Source organism: Pungitius pungitius, chromosome 21, assembly GCF_949316345.1.
Source record: "Pungitius pungitius chromosome 21, fPunPun2.1, whole genome shotgun sequence".
NCBI classification, from domain to species: domain Eukaryota; kingdom Metazoa; phylum Chordata; class Actinopteri; order Perciformes; family Gasterosteidae; genus Pungitius; species Pungitius pungitius.
Window position 1 is genome coordinate 4,539,065 of NC_084920.1, and position 19,687 is coordinate 4,558,751.

General features: G+C 43.7%; 1 protein-coding gene across 1 annotated transcript; it reads right to left on the minus strand.

Annotated features, from left to right (window-relative positions):
* Positions 1-917: 917 nt before the first annotated feature.
* Positions 918-19,182, minus strand: LOC119213333 (rho-related GTP-binding protein RhoN-like). The gene is made up of 5 exons (XM_037464568.2): positions 18,912-19,182; positions 18,187-18,274; positions 6,461-6,570; positions 3,949-4,083; positions 918-1,885 (listed from the first exon to the last, which is right to left on the minus strand). Exons 1-5 carry the CDS (start codon positions 19,017-19,019, stop codon positions 1,613-1,615), a joined length of 714 nt encoding a protein of 237 aa, XP_037320465.1. The 5' UTR covers positions 19,020-19,182; the 3' UTR covers positions 918-1,612.
* Positions 19,183-19,687: the final 505 nt, after the last annotated feature.

Consider the following 19,687-nt stretch of genomic DNA (forward strand, 5'->3'; position numbering starts at 1 on the left):
CAGCCGTGTTCATTAAAAGTGTGACAGGGATATTTTCATGTTATATATTATGTTTCATTGGGAAATGGCATTGTATGTGCCGGTAACCTGCTGCAGTCATCTACTCGCCATGCATGAAACTTTATTTCCTTCATAGAGGTCCGAATCAATTAAAAATGACCAATTAAAAAATTCCAGATGTTGATTATTCTTATTCTTATTGTCATTCTGTTGGCTGGTGGTCCAATGCTTTGGTCCAGAATATATTCTTTAAGAAACACTAAACAGAAATATTATTGTCTGCGAACAAAGAAAAAGATGTAGGTTTGTCACGGTTTGGGTCTGCTTCTTGTCTTATTTTGTAGTTTTCACGTCTCTTGTGTTCCTGGGTAACTTCACTTCCTGTCTTGTCCTGTGATTGTCTGCCGTGCCTGATCGTTTCCACCTGTGTCCAATCACCTGCACCGCACTTGTGTATTTAAGCCCTGTGAGTCTCTTGTCTTGTGTGGCGTCAATACATGTCCAACGTCCATGTGTCAAGTAAGTCTGTGGTTTCAAGGCCAGCTCCCTGTTTTTGTCTGTTTTGTTTTTGCCTCCTTCTGGTCCTTTGTCTATATTAACCTATACTGATACAAAAAGTAGGAAAGCCCACTCAATTTGATTCTTACGTTAGCATTCTTATGCATTATGGCCACAAGTAGCACGCTTTTTGTAAAGATGTCTGCGACATCAAACATGCTCTGTATATAAAAAAAACTAAAACTACTCTTGGACCAAATATCTAAAATCTTGGAACAAGATTTTCTGAAAGAATTCAAAGTCTGCAGAGGGTGAATTGTAACAGCGTGAGTGGTACTTTAGCTGCTCATCTAGCAAAAGCTCCTTTTATCTGGTAAAATGCTACACCAAGAAATTCCATATTAATGATATCCCAACACTCGACAGAGCATTTTTTTTATTTCATTATCACATTTACAACATAACACTTTCGACTTTCCTTCCCAGTGTGGATTATTAGAGATACTTTTAATTTCACAACACTTCAGTCCTATGTGCTGAGCGATTATTCACTTTTCAATAATAAAAGCACTTGTGGTTAAAGAAAATGCGCGTCCGCCCTGCGAGACTTGTTATTCCAAGTGGAACGGCAGATTACTGCCTGACATTTAATAATAACCGAGAACACGTCGTGTCTATTGTATTGTGCTTCATTTAATTTAACATTTAAGACAGAACAGCATTTCAAAACAGGAAACCACACAACAGAAGCCGGCTAATTAAAAAGTATTATTTCCTTTCTGTTTCGTCTCCGATGTTCAGTTTTTCTCATTTCCTGACCAGTACTGTGTGTGTCCATGACCATCTCTGTATGAAGCGTTAAAGAGTAATGAGCTCTCGCCATCCTTAATGACCCCCCCCCCCCCCCCCTCCTCCTCAATAACAACAAAGCCACACGGGGGGTAAAAAATAACAAGGAGAGTTTTGCTAAAGACGGACAAACACTTGGTCAAAGAACTCGCACGAGATCACATGGCTTCCAGTCTCTCCGTCCTTCGTACGGCGCAAATGTCTGACCCGGGATTCGCGGATGGATGAGGTCCGCGTGCAGCGTCCGTCCGTCCGTCCGGGGGTCCTACATCAGCACGCAGCTCTTGGCCCGGTCCTTCCGGACGGCGGGCGGCTGCTGCTGCTGCTGCTGCTGCTCGTGGATCTCAGTCCGGGGCGGTTGCTGGGAGACGCGCTTGAGCCCCCGGCGCGAGCCGCGGCGCTTGAGCGGCGGCCGGTGGACGCGGGACACGGACGCCAGGGTGGTGACGTGGAAGACGTCGCGCACGCTGTTCTCGGAGTACCTTGAGGTGCACTCCGTGTAGGCCGCGGCTCCGAGCTGCCTCGCCAAAGTGGTGCCCTGAAAAAGACAACAAAATACCCGCCCCCCCACCACCCCACGGGAAATGACAGATTATAGGTCTGTATATCACCGCCAAATAGAAACTGCTTCTATTTTTCAAACTGAGACTATTGAAGACTCAACCAAAACCAACGTTCGTAAAATGAAAGATTTGTGCTTGTTTCTAGTGTAAACAAAACGTTGAGTCACCTCTAGATCTGCTGAGTGCGTGTACGTAGAGATGTGACAGACAGAATGTGAGTGAGTGAGAGTGGGATCATGAGGCGGCATTGACGCTTTCCTTGTTCTCAAAGCCCTAAAGATCCTCTGGCGTACTGTTGGGAGGCCTTTTGGGTCAAAAGCAGTGTCACCAGACCACGAGCTTATCATTACTCTCACCGTTTGTGACCCCTCGCCCCCTGCCTGTCGCGGACATGAGACCGCCGCTCTCGGTCAGGTGCAAGTGAACCCTCGGCCCTTAATGAAAGCCTGACCCTCTCGGTGGCGTGATCGCTACAGCTGGGCCACACGAAGAAGAGCGGAGAGGAACCTCCTCGCGGCGGTGAAATATTCATGGCCTGTCTGTGCAGCCCTTAAAACTCGTAGTGGCTCTCGCCGTCTTACATCTGGACTGGTTCAAATTCCATTCAGTGCTTTCGCTTTGCTCACCTGTACTTCAACAGTACCGGCCCTGTTTTTGTTAGTAGTGAAGAAGGTGATCTAATTTTAAATAAGGTTTTGAACTAACTATATATTTTATAAGTAGCGTTTGTACTCTGTTGCTTTTCTCTCCATCCGACACCGCGTGACAGCGAGGGCGCTCAGCCATCCGTTCCATTCCGTATTGAAGGAATATCAAGCAGTCAGATATGGAAATATTCTATTTCTCCTCTATGAAAAACATGAAAGTCTTGAGCTCGATTTCCAGGGAGGCTGCATTATTTTTGCATTAATAGAAACGTTCCAACACTTGAGGTTTCTATTCTGACTCCCATAAGCCAATTACAGCCGGGTTCACCATGAGAATCATTACAACGAATGCACCTCCCCCGGGGATCACATCCGTTGGTCAGGGGGCTGAAATCTAAGGGTCCCGGTTTGTGGCCTTTTGCAGCTCAGCCTTTTGAAAGGGGCTCATTAAGAAAATCTCTGTGTAGAATTCGATGCCTTTTCAGTCCGTGCGCTATTTTGCATTTCCAAGTCCGACTGCGGTGATGTCAGAAGTACCGGACTCACGACACAATTAGGCACAAATTAGTCAACTAGACATCATTTTAGTGTTGTTTTTATATCAGGACTGCACTGGAAAGCTACAGGATACACATCGAACTAAATATATAGTAGAAGTCTCCTCACAGGTATGGTTTTAGTCGGATTGAATGTGCAAGAAAGAAAATAAGTTTAAAAAGTGAAGAATTTGAACAGTTGGCTTTTCTGTTTTTCTGTGAATTTAAAGCTTATCATCCAGATGCAGTAATCAGAGGTCTCGATGAACCGATTCGGATGCCATTACCGAAAATGAGGGGTTGTTTGCGGTTCCTTTGTCGGAAGTATGAGTAAATATTAATATGTTGACAAAAGGCGGCCAGGAAGTGGGAATTCACATCATGAAAGAGGCTATTGAAATTCATGCCACTGCATATTGCTCCAAGCCAAAAACAAAACAACTGTAGCATCGCACATCCTGACTGTTTGTTGATCTTTGTTAATTCCTTCGTCTTTTATTCTCCAAGTGTTCACATATTTGTGGAAGTTATGAGGTGAGGCAAATGTCATTCTCCCAATTCATTCTTTCAGAAGCTTTGTTTACACATATGGGCACCAGAGAGCAAAGTAATGGATGTCATTTGTCTGAATATTCAATATAAACAGTGTTACTACGGGGCAAATAAAAAATCACTACAGCGGAAAATTAGAAAGGACTGTTCATTTAAAACCATATTCATGGGATGTGCCAAATCTTAAAATGGTAAATGAATTCAATTAATACCGCTCAGTCCTTTACACGCGCAAAAATGAGGTTTGCATTATCGGGATGTGGCCGCAGGGACAGGGCTCGGGGTCCCGTTTTCTGTGCTCACCTGTTCGTGGGTGACAGGAATGAGGCGGTGCTTGGAGAGCTCTCTCATGACGTTGAGGTCCGTCCGCAGGTCCAACTTGCAGCCGACCAGCACCACTTTGGCGCTGGGACAGAACTCCTGCGTCTCCCCTTGCCACTGTGTGTCAACACACAAAAAGAGGATACATCACATTTCCTGTCACTAAACTAAGCGAAATAATGACACCCCAAGCTGCAGTATGTAGATAAATGAATGTATGCTTTGGCTACAGTCTTTATATTAAACTTATACCCAGAAGGGCTTTACTCATGAAGGCAAGATGTTCATGGACCTCTGCAAGAAGAACAGATAGAACTCCAACTTTGGTCACAATCTCCTCACTCGACCGAACAGGCGACGACGTTGAGCATCGCCCCCCCCCCCCCCCCCCGGATGCCCGCTGTTACGGGCCAGCAGAGCGCTGCGCGGCTGCGTGCGCAGCGCTCTGCTGCCCGTTCAACGGCGCCGAGCAGCGAGCAACTGCTGAGTCGCAGCGATTTAGATGAGTCACAAAGGAGCCGTGGGAAGAGAGCTGCTCGTTGTTTGTGTTGATGTGAAGAAGTGGTAGGAGTGTTGTCTCGGATAAAGAGCGGATTGCACGCAGTCGTGGTTGGTCAAAGGAGGAGAATTGACATTTCTTTGTAGCTTTTTTTGACAATTCACTTTTCAAATATATGTGAAATCCAAGTAACTGCTGCTAAGCCGCTGCAGCTGTTGTTTAGGACACTTATTCTGATATTCCTGATACACCCAGTAAAGGTCTGCAGACAATGAACCCTATTGACCTGAAGGGATCCTCTTACTTTTCCTCTGGGGCCTCCATGACGTTGACATTTCAATTCAACAATTCAAATGCAGATTTATTTTAATCGCCGTGAAAATTGGAACACATTCATTATTTCACTCAGTATTAATTGTAACAACGTCGGTTTCGTCGTTACCAGCTGAACTTTCACCTAAAAATAGATACCATTGGTCTTATGCCTAACCAGCTAATGTTAGCACACTAAGCTGCTAAACTGAGGATGTTATGTATTATTATGCTGTGCATCAGCACTATAGCAGACGTGCATTAAAACCAACGCGACTGATGTGACTGGCTTTTGGTGTTTTTTGCCAAAAATTGCACGATTCAAAGATTTCTGAGGTGGGTTGCGTTGCAAAAAGGGAGAATTGTTTACAGCTCATCCCTAGAGGTTCACATCATGCACGAGTCCTATGTGTATTCAGGTAGAGCACAAACGTTATGTACTCTCTTTATACGGACAGACACTGGGGTGCTTTATTCAGCTACGCTGAAGCGCTGCTTGCTAGAACCCATGATTACATTTGTAGACCCTTTCATCATCAGCCTCTGGGATTGTTTGTCCGCCATCGTCAGCTCCTTCGCCTGTGGTGTTTGTACAGCTTCTGGATGTTTCACATATACACGTTGAGCATGGCCGTGGAAGATATTACTACATGTACAGGGATGGTCTCATCCAAACAGGCAGCGGCATAAAAAGACAGAAAGGAGACAGAGAGCGGGAAATGAAGCGAGGCCGACACACTTATGTGGGAAAGGTGAAAGAATGGTGCAAGGCAGGGGTTGAAGTGTTAAAAACAGGTGATAGCCGAGGTCGCATCTTGGACTGGGTGATGCCAAATGGAACGAGTGTTTGAAGAGTGATTGGAATAAAGAGAACAAAGGATTTAAAGAGGAAAAGGGATAAGGAATCGAGGGGGGAGGAGGGTTAGCTTTGCAATACTGAGGAAAAATATTGTCCTTTCAAGAGGAAAATTGGAGGGCACAATAATTGGCGAGCAGAAGCCTGTCAAAAATGGCAGGAGAAAAAGTGTTGTATAATGCAGGGGAGTTATTTGAAGATTGAGGCTTGAATTGCCAAAGTAATGGAAACAAAACAAGGCAGCAGTTAAATGACGTTCCTTTGTTTTGAAGTGTTGTTTTGAGTACAGGGAGCCATCAACGTGTCACTTTGGCATCCCGGGCATGCGTTGTGAAATCCGTTTATTCACCACTATTCCTTAGGTCATCTAATGAGGTCAAGGGTCAAGTTAGTCCTCAAGTGGACCCCCTGTAGTTGTGAGAATTGGTCTAACATAAAAGATAGGGGGGGGGGGGGTGTTCTTGGATTGAAATGCCTTAAACCCTCGGATTAATTTTCCTGTTGTTATTGGATGAGAGATGCACGCGAGTCCACAGTTACAGAAACCTTCATCTAGTAGCGGTGAGCTGCAACCCCCCCCCCCCCCCCCCTTGATTAAACAACGACTCGCCCCCCGAGCCCTTCAGCCTCTATGATTGACGTTCCATAATCACAACGTGTCGCCTGCAGATCGCCGCAGCCTGACAGAGATGCACAGGTGGCTCAGCTCATCGTGTCTGTCTCCGGCTTGTTGGGAGGAAGGCTGCTACGCTTCTTTTCAGTCCTAATGAGAAACTAAATTTGCCTCCCCGGGACACACTCGCACTTCTGTTCAACGTGACGCTGACCTTTTTCAGCACGCTGTTCATTGTCTCCGGACGGCTGATGTCAAAGCAGACGAGGACGGCGTCTGCGTCGGGGAACGCCAACGGGCGCACGTTGTCATAGTAGGCGGAACCTGTGGGGGCGAAAATGAAAAAGAGACACAGACATTAGCAACGTTATCCAGGTGGATTATATGTCATTTGGTTGGTTCTCTGAAGAATTTGATCACAAAATGAGTCATTTAAAGCGTCTCCATGGGCGGTAATAACTATGATTAAGCGTAATTACCATGAACTTAGCCACGCTGCAGATGATGGACAGCGGGTGTTTCTTTGTGGAGACCCCCCGTCCACTGCCCCCGGTCTGTTTGTCTGTCAGCTTATTCAAGTCTGTCACACAGACATGTGACAGTGATGTAATGAATGGCTCACACAAAGCGTCACCTGGTATTTCAGAATGGCACGGGGAGGGGGGCCCAGGCTGAAGTAAGCATTGTGACATGGTCAAGGGGACAACATTCCTGTCCAGAGGAGGACACCATCCCCTCATTGTCTCACGTTTTCAGCGCGCACAGCGCTTTGGCGGCTTTGCAAAAATGCGTTTGACAGTAAATTCCCCAAAGAACCCGAATGAATCCGAGCGGCTGCATAGTTAACGCATCAAATGTTTTGAAATAAACCCAGCTGTGAATTGAAAAACATAGTAGCCAGTTGCAAACTCGTGTAGTAGTGGACAATTAAACGTGTTTTCCCACTCTGCATATTGCACCTTAAATGCAAATCCATCACACCACAGAAGTGAAGTCGCATTTTGCCACTTCTGTGTGTTTTTTTTTTTTTTTTTTTTTTTTTTTTTTTGATGCTGTCAAAATCTCGCCCCGAAGCGAACCGTGTGTGTGTGTGTGTGTGTGTGTGTCTGCATCGGTGTTTCTGCGGTAGGAAATGTCAAACTAAAAGGCCACAACCATTTCACCGCGTCTCACGCACGCTCTCTCACGTTACCTTTTGTGTCTTGGCTTTTACACGCTGCGGATCAGGTCTCGACACAAAAGGAGGATGATTAAATTAATAGAAGGTAAATGAGTGGAAAGTGTGTCTGACAGGGACCCATATGCCAACGCGCTCACTGGCCTCAGTGAGCGCGTGCGTCACATGGCAGTTGTGAGCATCTGTGGTGTAAAAAAGTTTCCCTCTTTGTCTCCATTAAAAAAGATGTTTTTAAAAGTTGAGAAATTTCTGAAAAAGCAGCCATTTTGACTGACGAGGCTGTTTGCCGTTTTGTCTCAACCCAGCTGAAGCTGTACAAACTGTATTTATGAAACACTGATCTGGACAATAAGGGTGGAAAGCTGTCAAATGAGCCGTCGCCACTTAGTATAAGCACACCAGGGCCTATGTAGACTACAGCTATGCAGAGTAAAATACTTTAATGAATCGTTATTTATTACTTTGAAACAAGGAAGAAATGTGAATGGGTGTGAATTTACAACTCAACCGATTCCCAAGATAAAATCTGCCTCCATATGAAACATCAGATACAGACAATTAAGTTTCTCCCAAACATATTCCCCAAGGTAAGAAGGAGTGAGAAAAATAACATGGTTGAAAGCTCAATAATAACCTCATATAACTGTTATGCTTTAATGCCATTTTGAAAAAAGGCCATTTCACACAGCTGCTTTCTACTCCTCTCCATTTCTTCAAGTGGAAATAATGACGGTGGAAATATGCACACTATTCTAAAAGCTGGGGCACACACAACAGAAGGTGCTACATGACGGACAATGATTGCAGATAACCGACTGACCGGGCTATCCAGGGTGCTGGTCAGGTCATCGTGTGTCACTGCACCGAGGGAATGTAATCCTCCGGGTAACCAGTGCTTCATCCAAAGTGGGATCAACATCTTCCCAGTGTGATCGGGGTGTCCGGAGTTTTGTCTCACAGCTGATCGTCCAATAAAAATATACATCGCCAAAGCAGCTCTGAATCAAGGACTTCTTACATGAAGCAGTCAGAGGCTTTTTGTCTTTGACGTCAACCATCTCAACGACCCACAGCAGGCGGTGAAGATGTCACAGATGGTGTCATTGGCTTAGTTGCTTTCTTTCTGCGAGTGCAGGCTCGAGGTTGAAGATGATCAAATGGATATTTTCACATCAAATATGGATCTACTCGTATATACTGTATATATATATATTGAAATAAAGTTGCTCACAGTGCTGAAACCCACAGATAATTACCTCTCCTCAGTTTCCCTCAACTCTGAATTGTTTAGTGTCTTCTCTGGACACATCTCGAGTGTCTTCGCTCACTCTCACAGCACTCATCAGCATTTTTGAAGCCGCTGTGCAGCTGTTTGCTCCAATAAACCCTCTACACGCCGTATGTCTGTTTAGCACCAAGCGGGCAGACAAAGTTAGAAGTTTCACAAATGTGTCACCATGTGCAGATAATAAATAATGAACCTAAATTTCAGAATTGAGATTATTACCCTTCTAAGACGCGCAGCATGCAGCCATTAACCTTCACAAGGTTAAGTGAGCTCAAAGATGGTTTGATTCGAGCGAGGAAGCAGGGACTAGTGGGGTGGGACAAGTGAGGAAGGGGCCATTGCAGCTACACTATTCCTCATAAAAAGGCTATTAGCCTAATCTTGGTCAATGCCAGGGCTCACTTGACTCTTCATTATACACAAACACACACACACACACACACAGACTGCAATCCTCAAAGTTGCATGATGTCAACTAATCCATGTTGAGCACTCGGGCTGCGGCTAATGTGTATTGATCTGTGAGCTTTTTTTTCGACCCTCTCAGGGATTTGTAGCATGATGCCCCTCATGGGAAGAATCCTGCTGCAGCAGCAGCAGCACAAAGAAACCTCAGCCCATCTGTGTCCGCCTAAAAGCCTCTGATCACGAACAACACTCAGAAAGCACCGCATGTATTTAACTATCTCAAAGGGCCGCGGGGTCGTGTACGGATCACAATATAGTAGAGAAAACGGCATGAACGCTGTGTGTTCCTCTTTGTGAAAGGACGATATATTCAATTTTGGACATCTTTTGAATCTTTTTCCTCTTATTATAGTTTTCTGTATACATAGAAGAAGGCATCCAAGGAAAAAGATGTCATGTACTAGTGTTTAAACAAAAACGCAAACTTATAAATGCACCGTATATGTTTATATTCTGAATGAATTATTATTATATATTTCATATATAAACTTAGATATAGTCCATAAGGCTTTAAAGAAACTTTGCTTGTGCACTACAATATTCTGAGTTTTGGTTATGGCAAATAGACACTTTTAAATCATCAGAATATGTACGAAACAAAAGAAAATAGTTATTCATCACAAAGTGCATGCAGTTAAAAAGTCATTTTAAACTTCAGACACATAAAGATGAACAGAACAGTATTTCCTACATAATGGACATACATTACATTTCCTTAATTACAAACCTTAATGAGCCCCATTGGGCAGGTTTCTTAGTAATGAGAATGAAAGCAGGCATGCTATCTGTTATATATGGTAAATCTTGATGGAGATTTTTTTTTTAATGTTCCGGAGATGTCTTCCTTTTCCTCACGTTGTCTCAACCTGGAAGCCTCATTATCAAACGTCCTGTTGTATTTATTTGGACAAACCAAAATAAATGTATTTGTGGGAACTGCGGGGGGGGGGGACAACGAGTGTTTGCCGGTAAATAACAGAAGAGAAACCAACCGGTTCATTCCGATGATAATCGTAGAGTAATGGAGTCTGCTCGGTAAAACACATGCTCGCTCAGCGTGCATAATCACTCAGCGACTATGCATAGACACCTCGAGACGCCCTGCAGAGACAACGCCGTGCCGCCCCGGATTCTTTACTCTCTGCACAAAATTGCATTGAAATTAAATACCTTTCTTTCATTTGTTTTCAATTCTCTCATTTTGTTTGTCTGATTAAAAAAAAAGCCATCCGGCGAGACGGAGTGATCAGGTGACAAAATGGATTTCCAACAAATCTTTACAATAAACATGTTATTTTTCCAACGAGACCGTTAATCTTGTTTAAGGTAAGCGAGTCAGTGTCTGGATGTCTCAGTACTAGAGCCTTCTAGCCATGAGCGCAACTCCGCCTGTGGAAACACTTGTACTGTATAATGTCTGTGGCTCTGGAGTAGCTGTGTCAAGTTTGAAAAAAAAAAAGAACTTCAGATACTGTGTTGTCCAGGTGATCCTCGGGTAGGCCTCGAGAGTACAACTTCATAGAAAGAGAAAGCGCGCATGAGTATACGGGGGATGGAGATGGTGTAAGTACTTGTTAATGGGATGGGGGATGGAGATGGTTAAGTACTTGTTGTCACGTGACCACAGGTGGTCGTAGACGAATACTGAGACGTGGTCAAAGGTTTGATTTGACTTCATGGTGAAATTGTCACGGTTTGGTCCTCCTTCCTGTTTTATTTCGCAGTTTCATGTCTCTTGTGTCCCTGGGTAACTTCACTTCCTGCCTTGTCCTGTGATTGCCTGATTGTTTCCACCTTCAGAAATCATGGATTATCAAAAACACTGAATACCGAACAATGGTCTGAAAAGCGGTGTGGAGGAGTGATTGATGCATTTCAACATGCAAACAGTCTTTGTGCAATGTGCTGGTGTAATAATGTTCTTAATGGTTCACTGATGAAAACGTCGATTAAAATTTGATAACGTTTTAATATCCCCTAGAAAGACATTCAATCACTAAACAGATATTTTATCCGTCGTATTCTGTATTGTTCCTCTCGGGAAAGGGAGTTTGAAGGCTGTATCCAGGATGTCAAACCGATGAAACTTTTAATTAAAAAGATAAGGATCGAAGATGTAGCCTGAAAAATAACGATGTAAAGCGGAGCCGCCGTATGAAGTGAAGTGTGTTTACATTCCGTGTACCTTCGGCAGCTAGCGTAGCATAGACTCGCTGACACTGTTCCCCCCCGATGTGCTTATGTACTCTTCTTTACGTCGCAGCATCTCTTTCTGACGTCTCAATTTAAAAGTATTGCTATTAAGCGTTTCACCAGGTTTCATCAGCATGAAGAATCAGGGTAAAGTTCCCTTTGATTTGGTGTAATCAGGTTCTCTCTGTTCTGTCTGTTTATAAAGAAGGCCAGTTTCTCACCATGTCTTTTTTTTTAACCCCAAGATACCTCTAAATTGGAGTAAAGATTTAACAACAGCAGAACTACATCAATTCGTCACTTGCAGACTTGAGCAGAATACCATCCCTTCCACAAGGAAGCGCGCCGAGGAAACACATGGTGAGTAATTAGCATTCAAATGTCAAGTTTATTTTCCTCTTGACTGAGACTATACCAGACTATACTAAACCACCGGGTTGGATGCCAGTGAAAAAAAATATACGTGATGTTCTTGCATGTTTCCAATTCAGTTGGCACAGAGGAAGACAGGTTTTTTTTTCTTCCTGAAATCAGCAGAAATCCTGCAGGATTGCTTCAACTTAACGACGGGGTGACATCTGTGCGAATCTCCTTCACGTTCAAGCTGCCAGCTCCTGTTGTGATATTCACGCGCCGTCTGAGCAGCCTTATGTTCCAACGGGGCTCCCACCCATACATCTTATTTATTTTGTTCGACTGGGAGTTTTGAAGGCCATACAGCCAATAGGCAAAGGAAGTGAGGAAAGTTGAGCGGTACGGGACTACAGTATATGATTCCAGCGTAACGTTTTGGTAAAGTAACAATAAGGAGCATGTCCGTGAGATGGGTTTGTTTTCGATGCTGCAGTAAATGATGGTGAAAGAAATATGGTAACCAACCTCCAATCTCCTCCAACCCTCTCGGGTTGGAGGTTGGATGGAGTGATCGTAGCTACGCGTTGCATTATAGATAAGGCATAGAGGGGGGGGTCTTAAGAGAATGGAGAGACCCGTTGAGTGTCCTCGTGTGCTTTGGTGTCTCAGAAACGTGCCCTGCAAAGTCTTAATGACCCCTTTCCAGTCCCATGATAATAACAACAAAGTCACGATGTTTTTTTTAAACGAATGCATCCGCAGTGTTTCTCCACGGCCTGATTGCATTTCAAAATGGCAGCGCGCGCCGTCTTCTTCAAAGTGGTTTGGTGCAGCGAATAAGGTCAAGCCGACATCCATTCTCTTCAGGCGCGCGGTAAGCCGGTTATGGGTTGAAGTCACAAAATAGAGTAATAAACCCTCCTAGTTATGTCTGCATTTGTCATGGCCTGACTCCTTCTATTAAAACAGCTTTCTGTCAAGTTTTATGTCAGCTAACATGTTTATAACATTTAGATGAGATGATGTGTCTAAAAAAAATAGAGCTTGCAAATGATTGTTTCTGTAAGGACGGCTGAGCTTTGAGCCGCGCCCCCCCCCCGCTCGTCCACTCGGAATGTGTGTGATCAATATTTGAACATGTCTATACATCACGTCAACCAGAATAAAAAAGACTGAAGGTGAATTATAAACACAAAATAGCCCTTTTGTATCAAAGTTGACATTAATGATGAATGAAGAGTAATCAACTGAAGATGTGAAAAACAATCCCGGGCACCGCGTGTGTCCTTGATGAAAGTCATATCTGAAAGTTAGCAGTCTTGTGTGCTTGTGTCCATCCAGACTTGCTGTCTCTCTTTGACAGACCTCCTCGGTTACACATTCACCAGTAGCTGAGAGACGGACCGGTTGTCCCCTGGGGGGGGGGGGGGGGGAAATGGGAGCGGAGACGCATCTAGGCCATTGATTTTTCCATGTACCCTTGATCTTCTAATGGGCTGCAGGGGCCAAAGAGAACCAGACCAGGTCAACTGGGGCAAAGCTCACGACGGGAAACCCTACTGCCACTCACTCAGTCCAGCTTGCTCTCTCTCATAGATGACTCCGAGCACTTAAAACTCAGCTTTCTCAGCCTTTTCACCTCTGCGTCCTCCCCCCCTACGCCTACTCACAACCACTGGAGCACGGCCCCTTGGACTAAAACCCAAGCTCCTTTCCCAGCTTTCGTGCACTTCTATCCGAGAGGCCTTTTCCCCGAAAAGGCTTCGACGCATCGAGCCATTTCCTCCGCTTGGTCCTGTCACGCAGCCGGGTGCCAGGTAGTGCTTTCAAGGAGCCAACGTGTAACCGGTGTCATGAAAGCGGCTCATCGTTCGAGGTGTCAAACCTTCAAGACGCTCCTCTCGCCGCCGACTGTTGTGAGGTTGTGACCCTGCAGGTTCACAGAGAAAAATAGACTTGAAGTAAAATGCGCTGGTTCTTTATTAATTCTGACAACCAATCCTAATGGGGAGCCCTGTTATGTGTGTTATGTATGTATTCAGCATAAATGACACTATGACTATATATTTTTGCTTAATTAAGAATCTTTTTAACCTGCAAAACAGTCATTTTGGGAATAACCTACCAGACACAATTAACAACTAACATATTACCACCGAAAATCCAACCAAAAAAAAAAAACAACTAACAAGAACTTAACGTGCTGCACTGGCCTCAAAATTCACTAAATCTAGCAAACATATAATAAACGGTGATAACGATGGCTATTGTTTGTACAGATTTTAAAGATATCATTGAAAGCTGAAGATATATAGATACAGTATATTTTATTTTAAATCTTACTAACCCTAGCCAGAATTCAGTATGGCAAATATAGCACATGACTATGTGTCATTAAAATTAGAAAATAAATAACCTCACTATCGCTCTCTTCCTACACCCAACAAATGTTTTGACTCCATACATACATAGTTCATGACATGTGACCTCATGAAGTTAGACCGTGACCCCGTTCAGGTCTGTTTTAATGCTCATTTTAATATTATTACACGACATACCATGAGCTTGGGTTCTAGAGTTGTGCTTTTTGAACTTTTTCAGAACCTCTGGATATTAATTAGAAATGCAAAGGTCGCCACTGGAGTCTGTATATTAATCTAATGTATGACCTTTTTAAAAGCCACATTGGCAAATTGGTGATAATTGACCAGCTGCTTGCAGAATCACTCCGAGCTCCATGTCTGGTTTGGTCACAGCCCGTGAACCCGGACCAGAGTGAGCCGTACGTGGTATCTGAACTGCCGGGACGCACCGGGCTAAGGACGGAGGCAGCAGGGGATTTTCAGAGGAAATGAGAAAAAGATTTAGCGAGTAGGAGACATAACGAAAAGATAGAGACTGACAAAGATATTGCAAGCTAAGCTAATCAAGTGCAAGAGTGCTGAAAGGGCCGCGGCCCAATATGGTGGGACCCCTGACCTCGGCTAGTTGGAAACAGAGGAGGAGGAGGAGGAGGAGAGACTGGTGAGGTGAGTTATGAAGAGTTAACGGAATTAAGGGAAGGGAATGAAAAGTGCAGAGAAAGGAGAATCGTGTGATGAAAATGGTATTATACTTGAGGTCGGCCGGGTTCACATTTTGGGTTGAGGGACTAATTTGTTTTTTGTTGTATGGTCAATTGCCTTTTTGGAACTCCATTGGGCACATCGCACGTTCTCATATTGCAAAAGCTTCTTTCAAAAAGGGGACATTTCCATAATTTGTTACAAACTCAAATTCTTTTTGGTTTTCAACAGGCTTTTGATTTCAAACACACACACACACACACACTTTTTCCCCACCACAAAGCGCAGAACAGTTCAAAAAGGAAATTCATATGCAAATACAAAATTATAATAATCATAGCAAAAAGGGGTCAATGTTCGCTCTGGGTTTTGTGCAGAAGAAATCCAGAAGTGAGAAAAAAATGTCGGGCTCATGCCGTAGGTGAACCCTTTCATTGGAATAATGGCCGCTATTTCTCCTGATTGCTTTGGCCAATCTCCCAAACACAATTGACTAACATGAACACTATGTCAGACAGAGAAATGAAGTGAAACAAAAGGGGGCAGTTCAGTCTGATTTCTCAGGCTTGGGCAGGAGTGCCATTTCAGAGCTGTCAACTGCCTCATGACCCCCGGCCCTCAGGGAGGAGGCAATCGTGGTCATTTTGTTATTTGCAAATTTCTGATACAAAATGCAGTGCTGAAGCACCATATAAAATAAAAAGACACCAGCATTATCACCACGTATATGCTTATAGTACTTATGGTAACGAGTTGAACTCCGAGCCGTTATAATATTCCTAAAGTAAGTTCAGTTTTATAAAAAAAACTCTAAAGGAAACACTTTAGAGCTCATCTTGACGAATATTTCTCTGACCCTCAATCTTGACAGCATGCAACCCGGCATTAAAGACAGACGGAAGAGATGAGGATGGCATGGAAGGATTGCGAGAATAATGAAAGGAAACGTGTTTATACACAGGTAGACAGAGGGAGGAAATTGCTTTGGCATAAAGACGGGAAAGAAAGAGCGAAATAGAGTTTAACCCACGAGGCAGTGAGCCGGCGTGTAAGGATGTAGAGGCAAGACGGCGCAAAAGGCCTTGGGTGGTGTAGCAAGATAAAGGATGAAGGAGACAGGCGGCGGGGGGGGGGGGGGACAAGTGTTTGGTCACGCGGCACGCGCCCGATTGATGAAATCCACGGTTTGTTTCTGCACAAGGAGCGAGCGGCTCGGAGGCTCGTCGTGGCAGCTCGCCTCTCACGACGCTCCTTATCTTCTCGCTCTTCCTCCTCTAATCTGTTGTCCTCGCGGGAGGGCCGGGCCTTTCATCACGAACCTGTGATGACTTTGTGTTCTTTCGTCATGTGTGTTTGCATCCGTTGGTTCGTGAAACAAATCCGTTTAATTTGACCTTCGGTTGGTACGACTCCGTTGCCGAAATGAAATATTAAACTGTCAGGTTACTTTGTGATGAAAGCAGATTTTTCGGACTCAAATGTTTCTCTTTCCCGCCGCTTCAGTTCGCCCGCTGCAATGCAAACTGCACACCGGCTATGACCAACATTGGGATTGACACACCAGCAGACTTGTAAACGTATAACCTGAGATTGCATGAGAAACAGCAAATCCAAGTCAGAGCACAAGTTCAAAACTCTACAGTTGCAACACACACTCACACACTAAACCGTGTTTGCAAGCCAAATTGACTGTAAATATCCCCATTGAGTGCTTAGTGAGAAGAGACGTGCGGCCGTGACTCTGATGTAGGTGCCAACCCTGAACAGCTTGCAGAGACGCTGCGAGGCAACGCACACGTCTAAATAAAGCCAGCCCCTGTCCCAATCTGCAGTGATCTAGATCACATTCATTATACATAAATATGCATCATATACCTTTTTTTTATTCAAATATATATATATATATAAACTCCAGAGGCTGTCATTCAATTTGATCAAACCAACTCCTTACTTTCTTCCCCACCTTTGCCCTTCTATCCACAGGCAGAAATATGACGCACTTTTGTTTTTGTCCATGGTTTCCAATCTTTATGCTAACTTATTTAATCTATATCATTTCTATAATTTTACATGTGAGAACGGTATTGATTTTCTCATCTGACCCGGCAAGAAAATAAGAAAGCGTATTACCCAAAAGGTCCTTCTTTTACCTTTATCTCTACAAAATGTAGCATGTTCTTGAATACAATTCCTTTTACACCGATTTATAAATCAGTAAAAAGCTATTAATAAATTCAGTATTTTTGGGTGGCAGGTTATAAAAAAACAATTTGGCTGGTGTGTACCCTCCCTTGATAAAGTATTTATTATTTAACACGTATTACAATTTCAGCTTTCAGGAGCACGTCCTCACAAGAAAATCATTTTTTGGTAAATTTATTAATGGAAAAGGCTTAGGGAAGCTTTGATGACAAAATAGCTTCCACCTTATTCACACAGGTACAGGTATTCACACCTGGGCGAGCAGGGTCCACTATGTTCAGTCTCTATTATAACAGGATGTCACTATCATGACATAATAAAAGTGATTCCCACAAAACGATGGATTGCAATTGTTTTGTGTGGTGGAGTATAATTACTGTTAAAGCATTCCTGTGTGCGTGTGCATGTGTGTGTGTGTGTGTGTGTGTGTGTGTTAGAGAATGTGTGAGAAGCAACCAGCAATTTTCACAGGGTGTTGTTCAAACACAGGCCTCGCCCACTGCAAACCAACAGGCGGCAGCAGCAGCATCAGCAGCAGCAGCTCTTAATCCCCAGCTCGCCCAGCTGGTCTTTCTGTGCGTCTGCATGGCTGGAGGTTAATGGAACGCCGGGAATGAATGAATTCCGCTCTCCGTGGTTGTGTAAGAACAAGTTCTCAGGGTGGAGGTGGAAACGAAATGTGGAAGGGCCCTGGCGAAAGTGAGACAGTTTGCTCACCGCCCAAATAATCTGGCTCTTTTAGCCCCCACGAACTCTCAGCTGTTGAAAAGTAACAACTCAACTGTTAACTTTGTAGTTTTGAACTGATGGCCTAAAGCCCTTTCAGCACGAAGACATAACAAAAAAAACTAACACCATTTGTTACTCAAAATAAAATAAAAATCCCTTTTTGCAAAACCTGCCACGTCGATTTGGCCATTGAGGTCAAATTATAAATGTAACGAATACATTCCGGCGGGTTTATAAGCAACTATTACGCTGCGAGAGCTACCCGAGGCATCCTTAAAGAAACGCTTTGTCTGCTCATGATGAGTCTACTTTGACCTGAATTTCTTTTTTCTAAAGTGTCATCCAGTACTCCAAACAGATTACTGAGTTGCTGGTGTTTCTGGCCCACAGCCTGTCGGGTGTTGTTGAGCAGCTGCTTACAAATCGCCTGTTAAAGTAACTTCTTTTAGACTTTTTATTCTTACCTGAAGTGTCCCACATGTTGAGCTCGATCCTCTGCTTGTCGATCTCGAAGCTGGCTGTGTAATTCTCAAACACCGTGGGAATATAATCCTGAAAAAGAGACAGAAAGACCACAGGAGCGATGTGTACAATTCAATTTTAATTCAGATGACTGCAAGAATGTGTTAAATAGGTGAGCTTTGACCTCTTTCCAAAGCTTTGCTTTAATTATTATATAATTAACAGTTTAAGAGTTTCGGCTGAAAAAATAAGTACACGAATAAATTATGTAAAACTGTAAATAATTCATATTATTGTGTGAATACTTTTGTCTTAATATCATTAGACACTTTAAAGTTGTATGTTCCACTTGAAAACTCTGTAATTTCACACTTAATTAATCTCGTGTTGATCTAGTAAGAGAGGTGTTGATTAATTATGACAGTTCCTCTCACTGGTTGTTGTTGTTGTCAAACCAGAGATGCACAAAGCAACCGGAAAATGTAATTATTTAGTCTATTTGGACGGATAAATGATATCGAGAAATATATAACCTGCCACGAGGAAAGCACCCATGGGCATGAAGAGCATCACATGTAGTTAGAAAGACGTAAACCACACTAGAACAAATGAACGCATGTGTATATCACTCAGTTCCCACGTGAGAGGATCTCAGCAGGTTTTCGAAGTTTCACTGACTGTGTCTGGCTGCATGGAGACGTTTTCATGCTGGTTCCAGTGACTTTACCTGCGGGTACGAGTTTTTGGCAAAAACGTGAAGGAGAGCCGTCTTGCCACACTGCGTATCGCCGACCACCACGATCTTACAGCGCAGTAATCCCTTATTGCTCTCCATGGTGACCCCGAGCAGTGGTTCGGCTCCGAATGTTGTAAATGTCTCCTCCGAAGAGAAAAAATCAGATCCCAAAACTCCGGCACCGCAGTGTGATGTACTTTCAGCTACATGCTGTGCGTAAAGCTGCGCTCCTCTGCTCCGCGGATCAAGTGAGGCACACCGCCGGCACCTGGCTGTCAGGGAGCGTCTCCAAAGGAGGTTTTCCTGTACGATCTTTCAAAATAAAAGGCACATTTTACTACCCGCTGCTGTCTAGATGGGTTTCAACATATTGGTTGGCTGCCTGGTAGATCAGATGTGAGACTTTAATATATTGTGGTTGCCTGTGTGCCCATCAAAACCAATCGATAGTAGATAAAGAAAGTTGGTGTCCTGTCAAAAGATTTTTTTAAATCATTAAGCCTCAATAACAGTCCAACTCTAAGGATTGGGTAAAGACATCCATCCAAAGAATCACTAATAACACATTGTTTGGTTATTAATGATATTTTCTGTGCTATTATTTTGAAGCTAGAATCGTTGTCCTTCCGGTCTTGCCGTCGCTATGTTGTCTTCAAGTCTCAACCAGTGACAGACGTTCATAACAATTATCTCAGGTAACAGGAGCACACATGAAATGTGAATGTTATCAATTAACATAGCCGATAATATCTGACATATTGACAATG

Excerpts from the sequence above, each read along its gene's own strand:
- LOC119213333 (XM_037464568.2), bottom strand. The coding sequence starts at position 19,019 with ATGGAGAGCAATAAGGGATTACTGCGCTGTAAGATCGTGGTGGTCGGC. Across the intron at positions 18,275-18,911 it reads CCAAAAACTCGTACCCGCAG|GATTATATTCCCACGGTGTT; the intron begins GTAAAGTCACTG and ends TCTCTTTTTCAG. Across the intron at positions 6,571-18,186 it reads CAACATGTGGGACACTTCAG|GTTCCGCCTACTATGACAAC; the intron begins GTAAGAATAAAA and ends TCGCCCCCACAG.